This window comes from Tachypleus tridentatus, chromosome 12 (assembly GCF_004210375.1).
Source record: "Tachypleus tridentatus isolate NWPU-2018 chromosome 12, ASM421037v1, whole genome shotgun sequence".
NCBI lineage: Eukaryota > Metazoa > Arthropoda > Merostomata > Xiphosura > Limulidae > Tachypleus > Tachypleus tridentatus.
Genome location: NC_134836.1, coordinates 120,827,870 through 120,855,052, shown reverse-complemented (window position 1 = coordinate 120,855,052; position 27,183 = coordinate 120,827,870). Strand labels below are relative to the sequence as shown.

Sequence of the window (27,183 nt, the reverse complement as noted above, 5' to 3'; positions counted from 1 at the left end):
GTATAACATAATTAATTATTTGAAGTTGGATTTTTCTTTTAAAAATATTGTTCAACTATTTACTGTTAGTTTTCCTCATCATACCAAACATGCTCGCCCTTTCAGCCGTGGAGGCGTTATAAAGTGTCGGTTAATCCCACTATTCGTTTGTAAAAGAGTAGCCCAAGAGTTGGCAGTAGGTGGTGATGAGTAGCTTCCTTCCATCTAGTCTTACACCACTAAATTAGGGACAGCTAGCGCAGATAATCCTCGTGTAGCTTTGCGCGAATTTCAAAAACAAAACAATTTCCTTATAATTAGCGTTATTTTTTAAAGATTTTTGTCCAAGTACGGAACTAAACTTATAGTTTGAAAGGACTGATCTTTCTTGACAAAAACTGCCACAGAGAATATACGAACAAGGACTGCTAGTACTAGTAGAAAGAGATGCTGTCATGTAATTTCCTGAGATTGGTTATATACCTTTCAAACAGAGAAAACAATGGGTTGCGAAGTAAATTCGGCTCATCCAAATTCATTGTATTGATAATTATCACTATATATAGGGCAAACAATTAAAGTACTTCTAAATATCTAACATTCACACACAATTCACAATACGCAGACGACATCGCTATCTGGAGCACCTCCAGAAACCCAGTGATGGCCATGTCTCGCGTACAAGAATCACTAAATAACGTCTCAACATGGAGCAACAAGTGGAGAGTCGTGTTAAATCCAACGAAAACACAAGCAATCACCTTCTATAGGAAAGTAAAGAAGCAAAGAAAAAATCTAGAAAAAATAAAACTATCACTCGGAAACACAACCATTAACATGAGCAAAAACATCACATTCCTTGGCATCACTTTCGACACAAAACTAACATGGAAAAAACATATAAACAATATACACTCATCAATCAGAAAAAGGATTTCACATCTAATGACTATAACCGGTAAACAATCGGAATGCTCACCAAACACCATTATACAAATATACAAGGCTTACATCCGTCTACTAATAGAGTACGGATGTCAAGTAACATACAATATGTCAAACAACACACTCCAGAAAATCCAAGTTCAACAGAACAGAATATTAAAATCTGCATTCAGCCTACCATCATTCACGCCAACAAATTATATACATCAAATTAGCAATTTACCAACAATAAGAGATAGAATAACGGAAATATCACTTAAATATTATCTAAAAGCAGAAAACAGAAACAAACTAACGGCATCACTCTACAAATTATCCAGTGCACCAACAAAATACATTTCACCTTACAACATATTTCAAGAATCACAAATTACTCAACAAAGAATGTAAATAAATAAACCCATGTCATTAACACGTATTCCTTTTTTTTCAGATACCGGGCACACGATAGGCAAAACTTTCGGCGCCTGTCCTGTGAAAGTGGGTTTTCTCGGGGCACTCCTGTTTCCCCCCACAGCAAAAAAAAAAAAAAAAAAAACAAAAAAAAAAACTTAGGCATTGGATTTCTAGATCCCAGGCAACTTTATTGCCAGACCCTGAATCGCGCCGTTTGATTTGATTTGAATTCCATTCATGTTAACATTTGCTTGACTTCTTCCTTTCGGGACAGGTCTCGGCCTTTCTTACCGGTGCTGCCTTTGCCTCCACCCAAGACAACATTTAGAGAGACATCCTCCACCCAAAGAGTTAAAAATAATAATAATGATTAATTTAAATAAAAAAACTTATTCCTAATAACAATTCACGAAAGGGGACGAAGAGGAACCACAACGTTCCTGAACACCCTAGTTGGAGAGAGAACTCTTCTGATTTCTCTCTCTCTAAACTAAACCCTTGCCACGTTAGTTTGAGTTTGAGTACTTCTAAGTTTAAAATCGACGTAGCCAAAACATTGATACTTTGTTTGGACGAAAGCCTTTGATATGGACTGCTATTGTAGAGAGAAAGAAATTCCTTTTGGGAAATTGTTTTATAGTAATAATTAGAAACAACAAAGAAAGAAGTGTTACAAACTATATTTTTAATGGTTTAATTTTGACATTACCTAGAGAGCGCATGACGTTAAAAGTAAGTTTATAAAAACAGTTCTAGAATACCTTGAAAATTCGCAACAACGAGGATGTCAAGAATTTAAAAGCTAGATGCCAGTACATAGATATAAATACAAGTAATTAGTGAAGTGTTACAACTGGATAACAAGTTGTTAAAGTAGTTATTGATAAGTTATTGAGTAGTGATTGAAAATTTTTTGAAGCATTTAGTGTGTGAAAAATCAAATAGTTGTTCATTAAGAGAAAACTGATCGAGTAAAGGTAATTAGTGAGTTGGGTCTGTTACTAATGGAGTAAATTTCCAATAAACGTTATTAGTGTGTTACACCTACAATAGTTTAAGAGTTTAAGTACTAAAGTTTGATTTTGAAAGTTGGTGCAAGATTAGTGTCAAAGTAAAACTAGCTTGTAGTAAACGATATCGTGTTTATGTGTTTTTATAGCAAAACCACATCAGGCTATCTACCGAGTCCGTCGACAGAAAAAACGTTATTGAAGAAATAAATTAATTCGCTATAGTTACGGGGTTCGGGTTTCATGTTAATTTCCCCCAAACAATTTAAGAGGGTCCACCCAGCGACAGAATAAATTTCAAAAGAATAAATGTAACTTTACAAACTTATTTGGAAACAATCAAACTTTTTATTTATAAACAATTTAATTGGATCAGTTTAGGGCTAAATATTTTTTTAATCATTTCAAAATTTAGGAAGATGACTTGCAACAATTTTAATACTAATAAATAAATAGAAATACAAAAAAAGTTAACGTAACACAGTTCAATTTTAGACATAAAAATAGCATAGTTTTTGATAATACAGTTTTTATATTCCGTCAGTCAATTATAATACATCTATCGCAGTGAGGCAGAGGGCTTGGATGTCTGTTAATTAAATATAATTTTATTTTTTAATACTCATCATCTATTCGATTCATCAAATCATTACCAAACAATTGAAAAATTTATGTGAAACTACCTATTTATTTTGTGGCAGATAATATTTGGGATTTTAATGTGATAGCAAAAACTTGTAAATAAATTTTTAGTGATTAAAAAAAATATTATCCCCACCAATCAGCAACGACGAAAGTAGAAAGAGCCGAAGCTTTGTGTACGGTACTGGATATTTAGTTGATTGTGATACGTAGTAGAGAATATACTCGTTTGGCGTTGGATTTTACTTTTAAAAAGATTATAAACCAAAAGGTGTTTTAAAAATTAAAATGGGACGTGACAGTGACAGAGAAGTAAGTATTATTATTATTTAATAATGGTATGTTTTACGTCTTCTTAATTTGGGAAAAATAATCATACTTATCTATTAAGTTTATAGCTAACCCTAACAGTAACAGTGAAAAGTATTGAGTGGTAGGTTGAAATGAAAGTAAATAGCTATGATGCATTTCATTTTTATTATTTTGAGTTGGGTGAAAAATATATCAAAATATCTCCAGAGAAGTGTTTTATGTTTGCTTTATTTCAGGTTTTTATTATGGATTTAGGCTATGACTGTGGATGTTGTTAGATAATAAAGTTCATTGTAATTGAGATAGATCGCGCCATTTTGTTAGGTAGCCATGTTTGATTTAGGTAAAAAGTAAATTTAGGCTTAAGGTTAAAACATAGGAGAAGTTTAAATAGTTGAACTAAAAGCTATTTTAACATTATTGTTACTAGTTTTAGGTGGTGTACTTAAAACTATTTCCGTTTATGGAACAACTTTAGCAATGATTTTAAGTCAATTATTTACCATATTGTTATCACTAATGGTAGTAGTATTAGGTTTTACACACTTGAATTTGTAATAAGATATAATTACTCTAATGTTATTGTTAAATTTGAAATTTATAAGTTATTGATAACTCGTAATTAAGTTCAAACTGAATTAATGTGGGTGTATCTGTAAACTAACTAAATAGTGTGCTACAGCTTTCATGCCATACTCATTTAGTACTTTAATTTAAAAGTACAAATACATTCTACAAAGATGTTTTACCTTTCAAAAGTGCTCTGGTTATAAGGTTTTATCACTTTTAACATTAATGATATTAATTAGAACAACTTTTAGTGTTTATTGGGAAGTGATTTTAAAAATAAATTTATGACCATATATAACTGCCATTTGTGATGTAATTTGTAAATGGTTTTAGAGCTGTTTACAATACTAATATAATTAAAATGTTTATCACATTTTTTTTGTCCGTATAATGTGTTTAAATTATTTTTAGAATATTTTTTTATGCAAGTATTACTTAAATCATTTTCTGTTTTAGAAGAATTGTGTATTTGCTCATTAAATCTTTCATTTCATTAGATCTGTATAATTGCCCAAGTGAAGTTGAAATGTCCTTAGGTTTAACTCTTGTCTGCTTGTAATTTATGTATTGGTTTTTCTTGATTACATAATGTTGTGAAAAAGGCAGTCACTATAACAATGCTGTATATGTTTTAACAGTTTCTACCTTTTAACTTTAAGGTTCAGTTTTTATGCTTGGTCATAAGTTTGCATTTAGCTGTATAAAATATTTTTTTGCTGACATTGACCAATTTTCTTTTAGGTTGTTAGCGACCAGGAGAAACTGGTAAAAAATGGAAGAAAAAATATACACGAGTAAAAGAGGCTTAAAACTTAAGTGAAAATTGATTTACTCTTAAAAATAGACTTGTTTATGATTTGGTAATATTTTCATTTTTGGGGTTTGGTTATTGTGACAATATTCAAACTACAAGAATTTCTTATTCAAAGTGGAAAATTTTTATAAAATTTAAACTATTGGAAAGCTTTAGAGGGATTTAAGTAGAAAGGGAGATATTATAACAAAAGTAACCATTTTTATTTCTTTAAAACATTCGAGTGTTTTCATTAGGTTTTTTCCTTTGTTATACAACCAACAATAGCATGGGTGAGTTAACTTGCATGCAATTTTCTGCTTAATATGCACTTTTCACTCAAATAAGACCAATCATTTCTGTTTAGAGATCCAGCAGCTTTATTTGGTCAGTAAAATGCTCTTTTAACAAATTTTTCTCATGTGCTGCCTGAGAAATGTTTTCAGTAACTTTTTTAAATTTTTAGGGAAGTGTTGACCAACAAGAAAATGACTCCCAGCATATAAGAGAGAAAAGTCCATCCCCTCATCATTCTCCAAGTCGGAGAGAAGAAAGACGATCTAGATCACACAGTCGTACCCCTCATTCACGTTCAAGATCAAGGTCCTACTCCAGACGCCGACATTCATACTCTAGGTCCAGGTAGGGATCTGTTTTAATATAGTTAATATTATGTGGCAGGGTGACTAGTTCTTATTTGTTTTGGGGTTTAGTAATTTGGGTATTTGTTAGGGTTCATGTACAAAGTGAAAATAAAATCCTCTCCTGGAAACTATAGTAAGTTTTGCAGTAAGTGATTAAATAATTTGCATGCAAGTGCAGTGCTTTGTAAAAAAATTATTCATCTGGCTTTCCATTCGAACTGTAGGTCTAGCTTCAGATCCAAGATTTTTTTTCAGAGGAATCTTTCATACATGCCTTTTTTTGTATTATCTTTGTTATACTTCATGGAACATTGTACACATATATTTTGGGGTTGGTTGGTTTTATACTTTTTAGTAATATCAGTTGTTTCATGTAGGCTTCAGGTAGTGGGAAACAAGTTTTGAGATGTGGCAAACAGTTACTAAACATGTAGTTTTGCAATGCAGTTCCACCAGTTCTGAATTCGTGACTTATTTAGCTTGTGTAATATATGAAATTGTTCATTTTTAATGATACATTTAGAAAGTAAATGTACTAATGGTCTAGTACCATTTTTTTTCTTCAACCCTTCTGCTATGGGCTTGGTATAATATACCCAAGCTCTACGCATTTGCACACTTAAGTATTTGCAATGTAACTTTTGATACAGCATGCGTATCTTCACAAGCTTTAGATTTTTAGTAAACATTACATGTATTTTGTGTACAAAAAATCAGATACTTAATGAAATATTTTAACTAAAGACTTCTTTGTGAAAATAGTGTTTCATTACTAGTCTGAGGGTAAAATTGATTTCATTTTATGGTTAAAAAAGCAATTTTGTCCCAAAAACTCAAATTTGTGTAATCTTTAAAACTTTCTAAATACTTCTCAGACATTTTCAGCAAGACTTATTTTGTATATTGTGTGGTCTGTCACTTGACCAACTTGTCAACCATCATTACAAAAAGGAAGTATAAATTGTTTTTTCGTGTTAAATAACTACAAATTATAACAAGTACAAATGTTTAGTTGAAGTACCTTAAGTTTTAACATTACATTTACATGTAATTTTATTATACTTCTGGTCATGCCCAGCTAACATTACATAACTTGTATTGAGAAGGTCCATGTGCATTTCTGTTGTTTCCAGTAATACAAAAATCACCTCCAGTCTTCCATGTTTTGGTTCTGTTTTAGTGGACTAGTATTGTATTATACATGTATAATAAGTGAGATGTGTCTAGATTATTACTGTTCAGAAATAAACTAACTTGTTTTTGTAAAACATAAAGTAAAGCAAACAACTTCTTGCTGTGACCTTTGTACCTGGGTATTGCTGAATGTAGGTTTGTCTTTTAAAATTCTGCATGTGGAAGATATGTAATTGAATAGCCAGAAAATTATCACAATGATAATATAGAATTAATTCAACTTAACTATAACATATTTAGATTTAAAAATATGAACCTTTGAGCATACTAAAGACACCTAAACCTACCTCCTTATTCTTGGATTGTTAAAATAGGGTGGCTTTTTCACAGGTTAAAATGCCTGTCCCACCTTTGGGACATTCTTAGTTGATTGGTTATTCACATGTCATATATTGAGGTGTTTATGGGAGACTGTTCTCAACATATAAAGGGTTGAATGAAGTCGCCATGTTTGAGTACATAACCCATATCTCGGCAGAATTAATAATGTTCTTATTTTATATTCTACCTTCACAATAATAGTAATTTCAATTTCTAATTTGTACAAAGCTACAAGCTTCATATTTTGACATCACAAACATGTAATTCACAAATCTGTATTTAGATGTTCTTTTAATATTTACTTTTGAATTAAGAAATTAACTCGTATATAATATTAATTTGAATTATTTACAGTTTTATTCCAAACTTTGACATAAATTCATAATATTAGTACAATAAAATTTTGAATGCAAGTCAACAAATGCAGTGGCATGCCCTTTGACCTCCTGACCTTACAAGTTGCCACGTCTCATTACACACTACATCTTAAAATATAAATTTAATCTTTTTGTTTAATCAATGATTTATAGAATATTTAAAAAGAAGGAAACTCTAACATGACTATAGTACTATTTTGCATGTGTAACTCGTAACTGTTGACCCAAAATAGTTTTCAAGTGTACTGTAATAAACCAAATGTTATGTTGTCTGTTTTATTCGTACAAGTTTTTAAATCATTAATAATGTATTAAATTTGATGGTGCTTAATAGAGATCGGGATAAAACAAAATAGTGGTGATAGTTTATACTTCCAGCTACCTGTATAATGTTTAAATGCTAAGAATGGCAATTTCACAGTATTGACTAAACAAAACTGAAACTTACTTTACATTTAATCCATTAAATCCTTATACAAGTGTGTAGGTAGTGAATCGGTTTCACTGTTTCAGTGAATTTTCGCTTAACTTTCAGACAAGCATACAGAAGAAACAGTGAACCTTAACTCTGATTCTTTCAGAGCTATTCTGTCTAGGATATTAATGATTTCTTGTACCAAACAGGATACCTGTGTATGTGTGTATAATTATGCCCCACTTTGAGCATATAATTATTCTGAGGATAGGTTGGTAGAGATACTTATTAGTAAAATGTAATCAGGTATATGTTTACTCTAGCATTGTTGAAACACAAATCTATCCAGTGAAAGGGGAAACAAAAGTACAATAAACAATTTAAATTGTGTATTCAACATGTATATAACATAGCTATAGTAATATAGAAAGATTTAATGCTACACAAAAAGTATTAAGACAAGGAAATCAAAACTATGAAGAATAAATAAACAATCCATCCCTACATTGTCTCTGGTAAAGTTAACATTCTGTATTACTGTAGCATGTTAGGTTACTTGCATATTCTAAATCGGTCCCTACTTGTCAAAATAGTACTTCCCACCCTTTACTTTTTCTTACTGAAATATACATGTTCAAACAATACTATCTTTACTCTTTCCCTTGGTCAGATTACCATGCTAGTGTTCATTGTGGCCTCTAGTTACAGACATGCTTCAGACAGGGTGGTACATATTAGTTATTTTGTTATTCATAAATTTATCACACAAATCAAATTTATTTCAATTGTCCAATGATTGTTGTGATATGTAGTTCAAATATTTGTTCATAAATGTTTGTAAACTTCTATTAAACCCATTCCACATAGGTTACATGTCAGAGGCCATGTGATCAAAATTTGTTGACCCACATTCAAAATTCTATTGAACAAGTATTTTGTGAATGTGTATCATTGTATATTATAATTAAAAGGTAAGTAGTAAACACTTTGTGTCACATGGTATGTTGAATGAAGCACTGGTTTAAATTAGATGACTGTTCTCAAAATGAAGGGTTCATATTTTTCTGTGAATTGGGGATGACTTAGAACATAAAATAAGAACATCTTTATTTGCTGAGATGTCACTGATTTCCTCAGTGACAGTGGACTTGCTCATTTCTTTCTATTTTTGGAAGCTTGTGTGTGTGAATAATAAATATATGGGCTTTGGTCAGTGACCTGTTGCAATTGGATTAAGTAAAAGTTTGAAAACTTGTATATAAATTGTAGTGTGTACGTATTATATATACCAGTTTACTTGTGTTTTCACAAAGCACAAGTCCACTAAAACAACTAAGACAAATTACTTTAAAGACTAAATGTCAGTTTCATATTGTTGAATGTGATAACATGAGTGCACATGAGCCATGTTACTGTAACTCCTGTATAGTTAAGACAGGCATAGCTGAAAGGTCAGTATAATAAAAAATGAAATCTAAACAATTTAGTTTTCATGTTGTGATTTGTAGTTATTGTAGAACAAAAGGCAACTTTTTGTTGTGGATATCAGAAGTCAAACTGACCAAACCTTTAATAGGCAGTGTAAATTAGAAAGTTTTTATACGTGCCTGCTCGCTTTGGTAGTGGTAAAATCCAGTATAAAACATATTACACTTGAATACATAGAAGTGACACCAACATCAGACATCAATAAACAACTAATTGCATACAGTAATTAGATGCAACTCCACTATGTTTGAGCCTCATTTTTTATATATGTAGGAGTGGTTCACGTTCTCGAAGACGCCATCGTCGTTACAGATCGAGGTCTAGATCCAGGACACCAAGACATAGGAGGTAGTAAGTATTGTTTAGGCTAAAATAAATAGCCATTCATTAAGTATTTAGAAGTGGTGAAAGTACTTGTTTTTGCTCAGGATATTAGACTAAAATATTCTAGATGACTCAGTATGTGTGTGTACTCTGAACTACTGTAGCATAAAAGAACAGTTTAATTTTTAAACATTTATTTTCAAGAAACATAACCAAACTACAATAAATCAAGAACTGATAAAACTTTCTTATCATTATGTTTATATTTCAAATTTCCATCACACTTTATCAGAACCTCGTACAATATTTTATTATTGCATTGCTTCAGGTTAGACAGAATTGGTTTTGTCAAAAAAATTGTAGACTCGCAAACATGTTTATATATTAATTTTTTGATATTTCTAATTTCGAGAAGTGAGTGAATTTTGGCAACAGTGCATTCTAACAATGGCTCTTAAGTTGTATAGCAATAAAAGTAAACCTATGTTAAGTTTTGCTAAGTACAGCATGAAATATATAAATTAAAAAATCTCAAAAACAATTTTTGAAGCTGTCAATCACACACTCGCATGTGTCTGATTTCTATTTGTGGGTTTTTTGTTATCTTCTGTTGTTGAAAAGATATGCTAGTTAATAAATTAAATACCTAGGTGCATGTCCTTAGTCCACTTATTTTGTGTGCAAAATGGAAGCTTTGTCTGCAGTTTCTTATGCAGAATAAAGATAAAATGATATAGGGCAGCTTTTTTATATGGGTAGCAGTAGGAATAAGTGTAGTTCAGTTTTATAACTTTGGAATAACAAATAAGATCTTTTTTATTTTATGACACCCTCTCTAAATAGAGGGGTGGAGGTTTGATAAAATGGATTTTGATCATTTCAAGAAGTTATTTTTATTAGCATTTCTAATTACAACATAGTAAAATTCCAAAAATGACTTTCTAGAATTCTTTCATAAACTGACTGAATTACATTATCTTGTGACTTAGTTTCACATAATTTGAAATAATGTTTGAACAGTAATAACTGAAATATACCTTTTTTGTTATTGATTTAGTTTACATTTTGTTCCATCTATTTCGTAAGAGTGATTGATATTTGCATTTAAGCTGTTAATATCTGTTAAAAAGCACATAGATGCTATTTTGACACAAAACTTAGTTTTTACCAGACATCTTTGTCAAGTTGTGAAGGTACAAAAATAAATTTGTAGAATGGATGACAACTGCCTGTTGTGGAAACACAAGCATAGAGGATCACATTTTGAAAGGCATTTGCCATCCATTCTGTAGTTTCATCATGAATACTCTGCCTAAACAATCTATCAAAGAAGGTACAAAAATGTTTAAAAGATACAAAATGAAGATTCAGTATTACTTGTGGTAGGAAGTTTTGTCACATTGTTCAACCTGCTAATAAACCGGTTCATATTTTGGATCCAGCAGACCTTGTTATTCAAGGTGGAGGCTTCACTGGCTTAATTTTCAAGTTTCTCAAATGCTAACTAATTATTAAACCACGTGTTTACACTTATTATCAGTGTAGTGAGGCTGACTTGCATGGGCATGTTGGAGTGAAATTGAACACAGCGCAGTAACGTAAACATAGTAAAAAAGGTATTATAAAACAGCTTCGCCCAGTTAAGAATTTCACCTATTAATATAGATAACCTAGTTGATTATTTACTGTTTATTGTGAAGGAATAAAGAAATTGATAATGTAAAGAGAGACAAAATTTTACCAAAAGGAAAGTTTCATTAAGCATACTCATGTAGTTTTTCTGATTATATTAAACTCTGATTTTAATGTGAGATTGTTTTTGTTTGTTTTTTAGCTCAAGAAGCAGGAGGTAAGTTCTTGATTTTTGTATGGTTTGGAGGTTAGTGTATGTTTAAATGAGAATGGGTCCATAATTAAAGCTTGGTTATTAAGGGTTTTAACTGATTTTTACTGTTTCTAAAATAAAAGTTTTTTGATGTTGCTAAGATGGTATCTAATTGGTAACAATTGTACAGCATAGTTTTAAAATAAACTTGACAGTTGATGCCTAAAAGGTATGTAATTGTTTAGTTACCTTCAGTTTCTAGTGTCTTTACAAAGAAATGTTTTTCAGAGCTAATGTAAGTGTTGATTTGGAATATATTGCTCAAGTTGTGATGTATTTAATATCTTGGGTTGGTGGTTTTTTTCTGAGAAAAATTTAATCTTTTGTCTTAGAACAAATTAACATAATTTACACTTGGTTCCTTTTCTATTTTTATGTATCTTAAGTTATATATTTAATACATAATTAAACTAATCTTAGAACTGCAAAGAAATTTGTTACACTTGTATTTCATAACTGATTTTAAATTTATTTTATTAATTGCATTGTGTAATTTTCAATTGCAGTTCCTTTTGCAAATGTTTTAAGTTAATTGAAAACACAAGACATGCTTAGATTTTAAAGAAACCATTGTGATAAGATTTTGTTTAATTGTTTCAAATTTACTTTGTCAATTTGTAATAATTAACACTGCTATGCTATTTGCGAATGACCCACAACTTAAGCCAGTTTTCCTGCATGTAAGAGAGTAGGGCTAAAAACATTGTGAACCAAGCCACTTTGTTAAAAGAACAAATGAAATTTTACTAAAGTACTGAAACTGATATCAGTTGATAATATTTATCTCGGTATGTCCTACACGTAATTCTTTAATTTAGATAGCTGAAAAATGTCACCTATTGCTTTAGAGTGAAATAAAGTTGAGCTTGATGACTGAGTAACAAAACTCTTGTAAATGGAAAGTAAACTTCCAAAATTACTTCAGTAAAATAAGCATGAGGTGCAAATTTAATATTTTATTGCATTTCACAATTAGGGCTTGTTTTAGATTTATCTAAAACAAATACCAACAAAAACTTCATTTAAAACACTAAACATTTTGGATATATTTCAAAGAAAATTTGGGGGAGGTGTCAGATTTTTCAAAATTGGTGTTTTTACAAAATCCAAGATGTTGGAAAGGGATTAATAATTTCACCGTATTTCGTTATTCTTTAAACTCAAAATTTGTAGATAAATTGTAAATCCTAGTATTTTTTTCTAGGTAAGAAAATGGGAGAGTTTAGTTTTTTGTTCTATAACATCAGAGAAATCTTCTATATTAATTACATTGGCATTTATTCAAAATTGCTCAGTGACTTTGTGAAAGGCATCCTTTTCAGGGTAGCCTTTAAAGCACTTTAAAGTTAGATCACAAGCTCCTTTAAACCTAAAAATTGGTGACAACCTAAATTCACAACCAGAGCTGGCATTTGTGCTCTGTTCCAGCTATTCATACTCGCCAAAGCAATCATGTTCGCCAAGGTATAGTCCGCGGCGATCGCCATATTACAGAAATCGTTATAGTGACCATGACTTTCGCAGGAGCCGGACCAGGTCCCCCATGTCAAGTCGGCGACGACACCTTGGAAGTCGGGTAAGTAGTTCTTTATCTGTAGCTTTTGTATGAGTGGTGTCTGTTTGAAAGTTTTAGCATTTCTTGTGTTTTTATTACTTTCAACTCTATGTATAATTGCTAGTGTGAAATGTAATGAGTGTGCTGTTATAAGGTATGAAATATTTTGTGAATATAAACAATTTTCATTGTATGTTAAATTTGTAGATTTTTTAAACTTGTTAGTAAAAAGATGTAACAATGTTGTAGGTATTAGTTTGTCAGTTATCAAGAATTTAACCTTTACTTAAATAAAATTTACAGATACATCCAACTTATATCCAATATTACATTGGATGTAAATGAATGAAAAATAACTTGCATCATGCAGAATTTTTTGTTTCATTATAAATATATAAATGGATAATTTTAGCTTTCTGCTTAATAGTTATAACAAAGCATGTATACCTTTTGAGTTAAATTTTTCTTTTTTATTTCAGTTAGACAAGGATTTTAGGGTTAGTAGAAATTTCTATATCTGATTTTAAGCTGTGCACTGATTTGTTTCTTCAAACGTGTGAGTTATCACTTGTTTTTCTAAACTTCATTTATTTGGCATTAAAATAATGAATTGTTGAGTGCAGCAAAACCTCATTAAATTGTATCTCGTGTTCTTTTTGTTTCTTTTATCTGGTATCATTAGCTCATATTATTAGTATATAATTTCTCTTGTATTTTTGTAGTAATTGACATCTTTTTATAAATGTTATAGCATTTAAAACATAGTTATTACTGCATTTTTTTTCTATTTATTATTAGTGATTCTACTATAAAGATCTTTTTCAGTTTGTGTCAATCATTATTATGCAAGTGTAATGAAATTATTTTTAATGTTTTCTAGACCACAAGGAATCCCTCACTTGTTTGTGTATAACAATTTCACAAAATATTGTACACTTTCTATATAATATAGTTTGTGCACAAAAATAACTTGGTTTAACATTGATACAATTATTTTAATATGTAGAACCTTTTCTTGTGAAATTTCTTTTCAGGTATTTTAAAAATGTTGCCTGTTGTCTTAGTTTCTGTTATGTCTTAAATGTTTTTGTTAAACTAGTGACTGCATGTCATTTTAATAAGTCTTCATTTTTTGTTCATATTTAAACTTTATTTTTTATTAATGTCATGTTTCCAGTGAAGTGGTTTTGTAGGTGCAGAAATGACTAACTGGTAAAACATGGCTTCCATTTAATGTCTTAAGCTTGAAAATATTTCAATGTTCTTATCAGTGTGTGTGTGTGTGATGTGAAGTGACATATTCTACTTGGGTTGAGGGGGTTTTAAATCAACTGTTTGACTTGCAAATATCTAATACACATTTATGCCTGTTTATTTTGACAAGTTTTTTAGATGCAGACAAGAAATTAAATGGATGTCTATGCCAATTTTAAAAAAATGTATTTAGGAGAAATAATCTAAATCAGGATAAGCAGATATTTTTTGTTGTTTTTAAGCTTGGATTTATCAACTGCTTTTGTATTTTAAAAAAATATTAAACTGAAAGGAGTTAATGTAACTTCCAAATACCTGTTTTCATTTAGCAGATTTCCTTATGACTTTAATTAGGTAGTTACTATATGTAATGTGGAATTTGTTCTTGTTACATGTAGCACTTGTGTTACTATTAGAACAGTAGATGTTTGTCTCTTATTGAAGTGTACACAACTATATTTAACTTTAATAGCTTTAGAACCTCTTAAATTAATGAGATTTTTTGGTAAAACTTTATATTTGCTGTTATGATTGCTACCATAATGATAACTGTAGCAAAATCATCAGTGCACATTGAAATGAAAAATTAAGTAGATTATGAAATAATTCAAATTTCTTAATTAATTTGAAATTTATTGCCACATCTTAGAGTAATTATTTTTAGCAGTTTTGGCTGTTAACCAAATGTGTTTTTAGTGTGTAAAGTGTGATATAAATATCATGGAATGCATTGCTAAATAGGGGTTTTGTACAAACAGAAGTTACTGTGTGGATACATTTTAGAACATAAACATTTATCATTAGGGTAGGATGTTCCTCAACTATCATCTAATTATCAAAGTTTTAAATAGAACATAATAAAACATTCACTATTGTGACCAGTGATTTCACTTGCATATGTGCACATTTGATGTTTACCTCCTTTGTTACTTTAAATTTGTTATCATGAAATTTGGAAGATTTGAGAGAAAATTTTCATCTGCTTGATAGAGATGTGTACATCAAACAGTGTGGCTTAAAAACTGTCTTAAAGATAGGATAGTTTGGGGTGTGATGTGATGACTTAGTAAATAATGTAAGGGTGTGAAGTACATCTCACTGTTTTTACATTAACTGAACTGTACAAGCTACACTGTTGAAGTTACACAAACTAAATAGGGGGATGAAGGTATAAGCACACTGCAGGTGTGAAGATCAGTAATATGAAAGTTTCTTTTGAATTTTGATAACATTATTTCACTTATGAACTGCCCTCCGATGCTATTTTTATTGGCATAATGATAAACTAATTTTTAACCTTAACATCATGACTTTCAGTTGATTGATGCAGTATTCAAAGAGTTAATTTTTAAAATGTAAACTTTCAAAACACGAAAGACAAGATTTGGTTAACTACATTAGTGGAGTATGGAAATTAGTTTAAATTTATATTTGTAAGCTGCTTTTAACCTTAAGTGTTTTAATAATAAAGTATGACTTTCTCCAGCGTAACTGTACTTCAGAAATCACTTTTGACCAAACTGAAAAACAAACTCCTGCTATCAATTCAAGTGTATAAAGATTCTTAGGCATAATTTAACTGAGTGAAATCTAAGTGATACTTGTAGTGGTTATGTATCTTCTGAATATCAGTTTGTAATCAGTCATGTACAAAATCTAGGCAGTTGTTCGTTATAGTCTTAAATTTCAGTGTATGTCATATTACCTGATAAATGCATATGAATCTTTAATAGCTCAAGATGTGAAGAAGGGAGAATTTGTCCTGACATTCAGAAGTAAAATTACCAATGACATCTTGCAGAATCAAAATATATTTAGTCCTCTTCAGTATACTTTAATACTTGTTTTAATAATACCATTTGTTTTATTTGTTACTTGTTTTTTATTTTATTTATGGCCTACATTACAAAGCATGCAACTGTTTTTATGTAAAAGAAATTGTCATTTGTAGTCTTTAACTTAGCGTGTTCTTTTGTACAGTTTTAGCTAAATTCTTACCCATAAACAGAGGTCTGTTCACTCTGGTGAAACAAGATTGTATGTTAGATGAGTTATTGTTGGCTGGTATTAAATCCATTTTAACTAAAACATTAATAGACCTAACTACACTTAAGAAGTGTAGCCAGGTTACTTCAAGCAGTTTGCAGGTGAACAACTGGTGTTTGTTTTCTAGAACAATTTTGGTAAAATTAATTGATACTTTAGGTACAAATTAATGAGGTTTTATTGTATTCTAAAATACACTTTAATTTGCATATGGCTTATCTGTTCTTTAAAACATGGATATTAAAACATTTGTCCACTGTTTGGTCAAACAGAACCAGATTTTATGATTATAGCATCTTTTAAAAAATGAACTAATTGTAAATATTCCCAAAGACACTTGTTGGAGTAATGAAGAGTGAATGTGAGCTGTTGTGTCCATGTGTGAATTGGTGGCTGTACATTAAAGGACTATTATCATTCAGCCAGTCTGGATTTTCTTTAGTTTGATTTCAGATACATTGTTATTACAGGAAGTGTTAAGTTTAGGGTAAGAAGGTTAATATGCATAGTGTTATAAGATTTTCTTTAACAACAAGAGGTTAAAGGTTAATTCCTTCATTTTGTAATGTTGTGAGATAAGTTTAAAGCATGTGAATGTGCCTGTATAATTGGTTTTTTGTTACATGTTTATTTTGATGCATAGTTTGTTTTATTGTCACAGATGTTGGTTAAAACTGTTCTTTCAAGAGTGGGTGTGTACAGTTTGTATGTATGTAATGAGGTAGTTTTCATCTTGGTGCCAAACCAATCATTTTAAACCTAGTAGTAGCAGCGATGGTAACTTAAGTGAAATTTTCCAAAAGATGTTTTTTACAAAATTTAATAAAATACTTTTTAATGTTTTAGAAATCATTTATTCTTTCAAAGAAATGTTCATTTAGCACTAATTCGTAATACTTCTGTAGTAGTACTAGTAATCTATATAAGCTTGTACCTAATTATGACAGAATGTAGAGTATTATCACAACAAACTTGACTACATCTAAAACATTGCACATTTTGGTTATAAATTACTAGACATTAAGGATAGTTGTATTTTTCATAGAATGTTCACTCCCAGAGAATTTGTAAAATGTTTAATGTAATTTTAACTAAACATTAGTTTATCACATTTTGTTAGTTGTGTATTGCTATACAATAAAACTTATAATGTACATTTGCCTTTTGGCATACATGAATTCTAAATAACTAACTTTCAGGATTCTAGGCTTATAAACTTTTTAACCACATGTAGGACAACCCAGAACCCTGTCGATGTCTTGGTGTATTTGGTTTGAGCTTGTACACACAGGAAAGAGACTTGAAAGAAGTGTTTTCTAAGTATGGTCCAATTGAGCAAGTTCAAGTAGTTTATGATGCACAGGTGAGTGTTCAAAGCACAAACTACATGTAGACCAAACTAAACGTTGGTGATCATAATTGAATTTATTTATTACTACTGGATTGTATTAAGTGTTTTTGACATTTTCCTGTATTGCATCTTACTTTAAACTGTTATGCTGAAATAAATCTCAATGCGATGGGGAACATTATTGAGGCTTATGAAATATAGTGCCATCTATTGGAAGGCATCACGACCACAACTCCATTAAAAAAAATATAACACTTCGAGTATCGAAGATTCAGACAATTATAAAAGTAACTATGGTAACATAATAGCACAATTCTAAATAAAGTGCTTTCCTCACAAGTACATTACTTAGCACAAGGGCTGTATGTCAGGGTTTGATTACATACTTATTGATGTAATTTTTAAATGTAGTGAAATACTGGTGTTTTTAAAGAAAGTATTTTTTCATTAAAATGTATCACTTTTAATGTTAAAATATTACTTTAGATCAGTAAACATGTTAAGTTTTAACTCTGTGCATTGAATTATTTTGATGCAGTGAATTCAGTATGACTGAAGATACTATCTGAACCCTTTCTGAGCAGTACTTTCCAAAAAAGAAAACACTTTCTTCCAGTGAGTTATGAATGCTGTAATTAGTACAAACAGCCGATGGGGTGGTGTTATTTCTGCTGGTACACTTAAATTTTGTAATGTTACATGGGTTATTTTACTGGGCATTTGTGAACAGTCATTCAGTATATTTATAGTTGAATAAATACGTTTGCAATAATAATAAAAAAAACTATTTTATTATACACAAGAATCTGTTTAACTTTCTCAACTCTACATAATTCATAAAATAAATGTATTGGTATCACTGTTTGTAGCTTTGGATATTTTTCTTTTTGTATATGTGGTCTGTCTCTAAATGACTTTTGTTACAAATGACCAGTAAAATTCACAAGAAGGGACATTGTTTCAAATGTTCTTTTCTGCTAAACGTGCCATCTTTCTCTTTCAGTAATATCAATTTCAATTAGAAGTGCTTTAAACATTTTGTGATCAGTGGGCAATTCCAGGTTTGAAGGGTGCACTTTATCAGATGTTACAATTAAATTTAAACTAGCTTTAGTCCTATTTCAACAATTTGAAGATATCTAGATTAGTATTGTGTAACGTTATTATAATACTGAAATGTTTCTGTAGTTCAAACTTGTTACATACCTTCACATCAGGCTCCTACAGATTTTGAGTTTAAAATTACCTGGACTGTTTATACTTACATATACTTATCTATAGTTGATTATTAACTTGCATTAATGACTGGTTTCTTAAACTGTAAGGTTTCTATGATAGAATGAAAAGCAGGGTGAGCAGTGACTAATAAATATTAATCTGAATAAAATAGAACAAATGGCTAAATATAGTTGGATTGTGAACATTCTTTTCTACATAACTGTAAGATAAATAACTTGACTGAACTTGAATATATGATTTCTAAAAGTGAGTTGTGGTGGTTGTCATGGAGCAAAACAAACATTCTAATGCAAAGTTTAAAAACCTTGAACAACTAAGAAATTTTGTTTTATTTTGACTATTGTTTTGCTTATAATAGTGTTTTTGTGTTTTAATTGTGTGGGAATATTGTGTAAGAAACCAAGAATATTTAAGGTTAGTAAGCTAAAAGTTCTGTGTTGAAAGGCTATTTAAATAGTTACTCAGACAACTGATCCACATACAAAAGTTTGTTAGTTACTAACAGCAAACTATTGTGAAGAGAAATTAAACTTAAAACAGTTGGAAGGTATTGTTTATATTAGTGTAGGACAGATGTTGGTGCCAGCAGTTTCTATTTTGTAATTGACGATGAATGTAGATATATGACTTGTAAAGCTAAGAGTTATAATGTATTGAAACTGCAGGCTACAGTAGATATGTTTAAAAAACAAACTTGTAAAGCAGGATCTTGAATCAGTCAAACAGAATCTGACATAAGTTGGCTCTTCATCACAAATTTAATCTTTTATTATAAATTGTCATATACCATTACTTTTAGGGTTTTTAAAAGGATTGGTTCTGGACTGTGGTTTTATATAATGTATCTCATTAACCTCAAGTTGTTATTGGCAGTTATCAGTTTTTAATCTGTACACAGCAACAGTCATTTGCCTCCTTTGGAGTTTGATTCTCAAATAGCCCATAGGCTGTAAAGTAGTGGGACGATAGTCTGTTCTGTTGTATTAGTTGAAGGTATCTTTAAGTTCCACAGCAAAGTTAAATTTATGAATCAACTTGTTATGGTTTATCAGGTAAATAAGTATGAATTGGTCATTTACTCAGTGCAGCATCAGTCACTATGTACTTGTTATTTCCATGAAAGTTATCTACTTTGAATGCAAGAATTTACTTGGTAAAATTCTAAATTAATTTTCCCAAGTTATGAGCATAATGTTTTTTACAAATTTTAAAGTTGAGTTTCCAGCAGATCCAAATAAGGTATTAAATGGTGTGTGGTTAGCATGCTGGACTGTGAATTAATCTCTGTAGCCTGTTTCACAAAAAAAGTTTAGGCATACAAGTAAATTGTAAGAGTTATGAGAGATCTGGTTGGCTAGATAATTACATATTGTTTATTTTGTAATAGGCTCTGTATAAAATGCATAAGCTTGTTTATGTTTATTAAGTATTTATACTGTAACTTTTTAATTCAGTCTGTACATCTTCGAGATTTGGTATACCTTTTTAGCAAACATTGAATGTTTTGAATACAAATCATATTTTTTAATGAAGTATTTTACCAAACATTTGTTGATGAGTGTATTGAATCTGTTTTGTTAAGTCTAAGTAAGAAGGGATTTTTAATATTAAATATACTATTCATTACCAAAAAAATCTCAATTTCTTTTGTGTAATAACCTCAGCCTCCTAGATACATTTCAAACACTTGGTTTTAGTAAAACTGTATTTTTTCATTTTTTAATGATATACCTGAGTCTTCAGCCTGTAGACAGATCATGAAAGTATACTGAAAATATAAACTTAAAATTAGAAATAAAACAAAACAAAAAAGACAGCTTTGCCTTTTTTCATTAACACTGGCTTCCAAGTTTCTAAGCACATCTTACCAGGTTGAAGTGCTACATATCTCACAATCACCATCTAAAGTAAACCAGCAAGTTTCCATTTGTTTTAATAAACTACTTATGCAACAACACTAATACAGTAACACTGAAAGCATGAGTAAAAAGACTCCTACTCTTGACAACAGGGTGTCTAATGTATGGGATTATACATGCTAAAATATTTTCTTGCAAAACTAATTTTACTGACAAGAATGAGTGAAAATGTTTGTGTTGACAACAAGATGTGTAATTCATGTTTTGTGTAGCCTACATTGTTCACATCACATCAAAGTTTCATAAGGTAGTATAGTAAATACTGTAGTTCTTTGAACATTATATACTTGGGCCACTAAATCCTTACACATCCCAATATGATAACCAAAGATGTTTGAGCTCAGGTTTCATTTATCTATATCACATGTTTAGTTTCACAAGCATTACAAGTCTAGTCTGCTGTGGAAATCATTCTTGTTCAGATTGGTATTCTGAAAGCTATTCACATCATTGAACAGTTGTTTTACAACATTCTGTAATTGTACATTGTTAGTAAATACTTGGTTACACTTACATAATTAGGTTGTATAACTTTCATTTCAAAGCTCTGTACAAACAACTATCAGAATCACATGAAATACATGTCTTCTGTTGGTTATAAAAACACCCTAACATGAGTAGGTGGAACTAAAAGGTGGAGTACAAAGATGTGCAACAGTACTTGATTTGCTCAAAAAATTGATTTCTGAATGACTCAAAGTTGTGAGAGGTTTTCAGTTTATAGCTTTCCAATGTCTAAAGTTCATGTTTCTAATTTTTATTTCCTTTTATATTTGGAAATTGAAACATGCATAATATTAAAAGTGAAATATAAAGTGACATACCAGTTTTTGTTATGTAATGATAACTTATTACACCTAAATTGGTAAAAGCGGTATGCAGTTAGACCCACATGAAATGTTTTGTAACAGAACCTCTACCTAACGTGCATGTCACACTGGAATATTTTTTTAAAGTATTGATCATACTTTACTTCTTCCAGACTGGAAGGTCCCGTGGATTTGCTTTCGTGTATTTTGAGACTGAGGAAGATGCAGAAGAGGTAAGATTTAATGGTGTTTGTTTTAAGAGAGAATGAAGTATACACCATGTTAGATTCATGTTCCATAATGTGTTATTTCCAATCAAAATTTGGTGAACACTTCATCATACACCTATGTTGTCTGGTGTAATTGATACTTCTTTTTGTTTAAAGAATTGATGTAATGTTCAGTATTTACTGCTCTGTGTTAACATAATATTTTACCTATGTGTGCTTATTATATTCCATTACAAACAATCTACTGCTGTATATTTAGTGTAATGATGGTAGGGTTATATAGCATTTCATGTTTTAATTTCTGAAATCTTATGCTTTCATTATAAAAGGGAAGGACTGTTTGGTTTTAATTCCTGTAATAATTGTAGGAGCACCAACAAATGGGCTAGCTGATTAGTAGGTAGCCTTTGAAAGAGTGATTTGTATTTTAAATATAGGTTAAATTAAGATATGTTGGCCATTTTTCTTTCTCTTGAATCCAATAGGCTAAAGAGAGATGCAATGGACTAGAAATTGATGGCAGGAAAATCAGAGTTGACTATTCAATTACAAAAAGAGCACACACCCCTACTCCAGGGATATACATGGGGAAGCCTACCTTGTAAGTACCATGGCTTCATGAAGATTTCATTTGTACCCTCAGGGTTGTACTGGATATTCAGTTTTTGGTAATTTTACAAAAAAAGATGTATCTTTTAATGAATAGTTATCCCTATCCATACCAGTGATTTGGTAGTATAAACTAAATCGCATTGAACTTCAAACATACGTCTCTGAGAGATGTATAAAACCTCTATTCAGTAAGTAATCTTTGTGTTAAAAATGAATTGAGAAGCCTGAATGTGATTTGATCTTGTTACTTTACACACACACACACACACACACACACACACAATTTCATGTGAAAATATTTGAAATGCCCAACAGGTTTTGAAGCATGAGCTTTATTGATTGATTGATATGTTTTGTTGCTTATTATTCATATTACAAAGCAACTGTTAAAAAGGTTGTCATTTAGGTCAACTATAACATCTTACATTGTTATTTAAACATTGATAGAAAAGACACATGGCTAATAAACTTCTGACATTAAGCTTAATATCTTTATGTAGTTTGTGTAAATCATTCGTACAATAAAAATGTTTCAATGTATATGTTAGTATTTTACTTGCATAAAATGGACCCTCTAGTCTCATGAATGTCTAAATTGTCTTAAGCTCATATCACTTGCTGTGGTTTTTTTTATCCCATTGTCTAAACTTATCATAAAATAACTTCATACCAAAACCATGTTATGATAGTATTCATGCAATTATAACATCTGTATAAGATACAAACTGTGAAAATATAACTGAAAGTTTAGTAGGTTACAGTGTTTTGATTAGTATACAAAATAGTGCTGACGTTTGTTTTTAATTTTTGGATTATATAAGGTAATGGAAGTTTTATGCAAGTTGTGAACTGGTTACAAACTCATTCTGTACATGCTAACAAACCCTGATATAAATTTCTTCCTCTTATCTTGCCTTATTGTGATATCAACTTGGATGTGTGTATAACCAATTTAAGTAAACTTGAGCATACTGTTGTTGGAAAGGTCTATTCTGGTAATTAATAGAAACAGCTTGAAATGGTTTCTGGGCAGAAAAGATTGATATTATTAAGTGTAAATGAGTGTAACTGTGGTATATTTTATGTACTTTTAAACAAAAGTGTGTAAAATTAAAAATGACTGACATATGAACTTCAAAAGCAAGAAGTAACAATACGTAACTGTTAATTTTGGTTTTATTTACTTTATTTTTTGGAACACTCCCAAAGTAAACTTCCTAGTATGGATAGTTTTATAATCACCTAGTGATGTGACTCAGTCCTTGTTCAGTTTTATTTTCCTGGAACCTAAGGTAGTGGGCCCTAGTTGTACAATAAGTTACACAGGTTGCTGTTCACATTAGCCACTGTAAGGTATATTTAAGCCCAATTTCATTTGTGGTCAGGAAGGGCAAAAATTATAATCGTGTTAAGATCACCAAGTCATTGTAATACTGTTTTTAATCACTTGAAGTGATATACCGATACTTCATCATCCTAAATCTTACTGGTAATGGTCAGTTATGGTGTGATAAACATGATATGAAGTGATGGGCCAGCTTTCCAAACTCCCAATTAAAAAAAAAAAATTTCATATTTACTAGACTACATAATTACTTTTAAATGAAGTTAAATTAGTAAACAAATTCATGATTGTATCAGTTGTATTGAAAAACCCTGTTGATGCAGTTTGTAACTGACTGTTAATTTGTCTGATTGGAAAGGTTAAAAGTTTTAGTGCATATAGAAAAACCTTTTTCAACATAAAGGTTCTTTGTAAATCTGGCATAACTGACATAGTAGCTGCCAAATTTCTCTTGCTTTGTGTTCACTGAAACTTTTATACCTTGCACAAGATTTTATGTAAACTTGCAAAAGAGATTTCTTTTCACCAACCTATTCTGTTAATATTTTTCTGGAAATAATTCATCAATCTGAACTTTGTGTATCTTGCAGAGTTTTGAAATAGTCTCGGTGCATGCACAGTAAAAAATTTTTAAAGAGGAAAATGGGGAAAATTTTCTATTTTTATCCCCAGTGACACCAAGTTTATAGTAAGCAGAAATGTGGGTATGGTGTCATTGATAATGTATTATCCTCAAATTATGTAAGATGCATCATTTGTGTTTTGTGAATAAATAAAATATAGCAGCAAAACCATTTTATATTTTCTTTTATTCCTTCTTCCAGTTACAGGGGGAAGGGGTACTAGTTTCACTATTTAATATTGGCAAGTCTGTAGCTGAGGTTATCCTGTCATGTTGTTTAGCTTAATGTTTCATTTTGAAATACAGAATTAATGTAACATTGTATTAATGATTTATTGTTTTTAAAGTCCAAGATATGGTGGTGGCAGTAGTAACTACAGAGGGCGTTCTCCATCACCGTACTATCGTGGACGCAGGTATTCTAGGTCCAGATCCCGTTCCTACTCTCCCCGTAAGTACTACTACTAGGACACTGAGAATGGACTAGAAAAGGATATTCAACATAGTTGCTACTTGTTCAATACCTTGACCTATTGTAAATATTTTTTTGTTCTTTCACACAGTGATGAACCATTTTCGAAAATCAGATTGTTGGATGTATTCATGCTTAGAAGGTTTGGTTTTGTTAGTTATGTATGTTGTAAACTTCTATATTGAAAAACCTAGATATAAATTAATTTTGGGGGGGGTGTTGAAATCAGAATTTCTTATTGTTTTTGCAGAAAAGAGTGTGTAAAAATGCTATTGATTTGAAACAAATTTGATATATAAACAGTGTGGGTTTTAATTGCCCAAAATCGTCCGTGGTGTTTCTTATACAAGTAATGTTACTCCTTGCATTCTTTAATTTCTGCAGGCAAACTGTAGTTGAAATACCAAATTGTTTTAATTATCAAGAATTATCTTTTCATTGTTAAAGAAAAGCAGATTTTGTAACCTTTCTATTAATCTTTGTAAATGTTCATTCTTGTAATTCTGTAATGTTAGCATTTCTAATATTAGTTTAATTTGAAAGTAAACATCTAACGTCTTTGCACAGATTCTATGTAGAGTTTCAGTATTTATGTATATGACATGCTATTTTAGATAGCTAGGTAACAAAGATTATAGATGATGTTCCCATAATAAGATTTAATTTAGTTGAGTTTTGTGATGGAAATAAAAGCAGATGTCCTCTGTTCAATGTATTTAACTGTATTGTTTTTCAGCCCTTTTAATCTGTTTTGTATTCGTGGGGTAGGCTTACGAGCTGCACCAAAACTGTAATATTTGTTTTCACCAGCATATCGTGGTGTTTTAAATAAAAACTGTTTCACATCTGAACTTTGTTAACCTTATTTCTTTGTTCTGAATTAAAAGGGCTCGAAGAAAGAAATAAAGGATGAAGATTTATGATTGCGAAGATGAAAATAATCTTTGTGTAGCAAGAATAGAAGTGGGTTTGGTTAATGAAGAGACAAATCTGGAAGGGTTGAAAATAAAGAAAAATGAAGTTCTCAGCTATAAGAAGCTTTAAGCACGAAGATAAATGTGTAGTAAATATGAAGAGAAGTTGAAGAAAATTTGGATGAAATTCTTTCACGAAGAAATTGAAGAATGAAAGCTCGAGTGATGTTTGAATAAACAAACATCATGAAGTCAGTGTTTCGCTTCATTTTTCATAACGAGCACTTCTTACGTGACTGAATTAAAATGTGTAGAAGCAATTTAAACTTAGTGGGTTTTGCTGTTGCAATTACTGTTTTAAAATCCAAAGCTCTTGCAAAGTTCAAGCTATTTAAAGCTGTTTTTGCTGGTAAAAGTGCAGCATTTCTGTGAAGCAGTGCAGTTTTTATCAGTTTGAAGTATCATAAAACTAAATATAAGAGCATCTTGTAGTTGCAGCATCATATAAAAACTATAGCTAAATATATTAACACCTTGTACATCTGTCAAGGTTTAAACAAGACCGCAGCACATCTGATATGCTGTGTGTAGTCTTAAATGGTTTTTCATCTGTGCCATGCCTTCTTGAGCCAGTGATATTTTTCTATGGCTTTATTTTGCTAAGTAAAGCTTGCTGGGGTAAGGGGAAAGTTATATTAAGTTTTTTGGTTGGGTTTGGCTAGTTGATCTTAACATTTTGTAATGTCGTGAACTGATTATTCTTGACATCTGTTAAAGATGGAATGACCTTTGGTATACTTGTTTCTACACAATAAACTCAGTCTTTTCCTACTTCCTTCAGTAATTTGTATAGGATTTAAAAAAGTCAACCTTTGTTGGTGTTATTGGTTAGGTGCATTAATCTCCCCTGAAATGTATTCAAATGTCTAATTTTAGATAAATGTTTCTAGTGGAGTATATTACTATTAAGTTTCAATGTTTCTCTTGTCTTGAATGGAGAAAGGTTGCTACAGGTCTTAAGATATTTAGATAGAAAATGTTGTGGTCATGTTTTAGATAAACTAGAAGCAAGTAACATTTTGAGACTTAAAATCAGTGTATCAAAAATCTCTGAAACATTACTTAATATCAAAGGAATATTTTGTACAAAGTGAAAGATTTATTAGAGAAGACGGTTGCTTTGTACTACAACCTTAGTCACTTTAATGTGAATATTTCATTTGATACAAAAGTAATGGTGTAACAGTAAAAATGATGTAGGGATGGATATGGTCTTGTCTGTCATGAAACATTGAAAGAAAACGTATAAATTAGGATTTGGTTGGGTGTGTGGTTAATGAAACTGCTAACAGGTGTGCAGGTTTGGTAAGCTGAAGGTGGGAAATGGTCTTACAGTGAGCAAAATTTGTAGCTTGTATGAACTGTCTTGTAACACCATTTTAAAACGTTAGGCTAAAAGTACACTGTGCAACGGACTGGTAATAATTGTGAAAAGTACTTTCAAATCTCTATTACCTCGA

General features: G+C 30.6%; 1 protein-coding gene across 12 annotated transcripts; it reads left to right on the top strand.

The window, feature by feature from the left end:
* The first annotated feature begins 3,127 nt into the window (after window positions 1–3,127).
* LOC143234532 (transformer-2 protein homolog beta-like) lies at window positions 3,128–25,914 on the top strand. Of its 12 annotated transcripts, none has more exons than XM_076471951.1 (12): window positions 3,153–3,284; window positions 4,596–4,619; window positions 5,114–5,289; window positions 9,360–9,434; window positions 11,245–11,259; window positions 12,724–12,871; window positions 13,330–13,347; window positions 17,385–17,513; window positions 21,642–21,701; window positions 22,184–22,299; window positions 24,625–24,728; window positions 25,637–25,914. In XM_076471951.1, the coding sequence occupies exons 1-12, from the start codon at window positions 3,261–3,263 to the stop codon at window positions 25,660–25,662; spliced, it is 915 nt and encodes a 304-aa protein (XP_076328066.1). In that variant the 5' UTR covers window positions 3,153–3,260; the 3' UTR covers window positions 25,663–25,914. The 12 variants fall into 12 exon arrangements, with proteins under 12 accessions (XP_076328069.1, XP_076328074.1, XP_076328068.1 ...); XM_076471950.1 differs by having other exon boundaries at window positions 9,360–9,437; XM_076471956.1 differs by having other exon boundaries at window positions 3,154–3,284; window positions 12,820–12,871.
* The last annotated feature ends 1,269 nt before the right edge of the window (window positions 25,915–27,183 follow it).

Bases quoted from the DNA above. Each gene is read 5' to 3' on its own strand.
- LOC143234532 (XM_076471950.1), top strand. From the start codon at position 3,261: ATGGGACGTGACAGTGACAGAGAA. The intron at 21,702-22,183 runs GTAAGATTTAAT...TGAATCCAATAG, and splicing joins CTGAGGAAGATGCAGAAGAG to GCTAAAGAGAGATGCAATGG. The intron at 24,729-25,636 runs GTAAGTACTACT...CTGAATTAAAAG, and splicing joins ATCCCGTTCCTACTCTCCCC to GGCTCGAAGAAAGAAATAAA.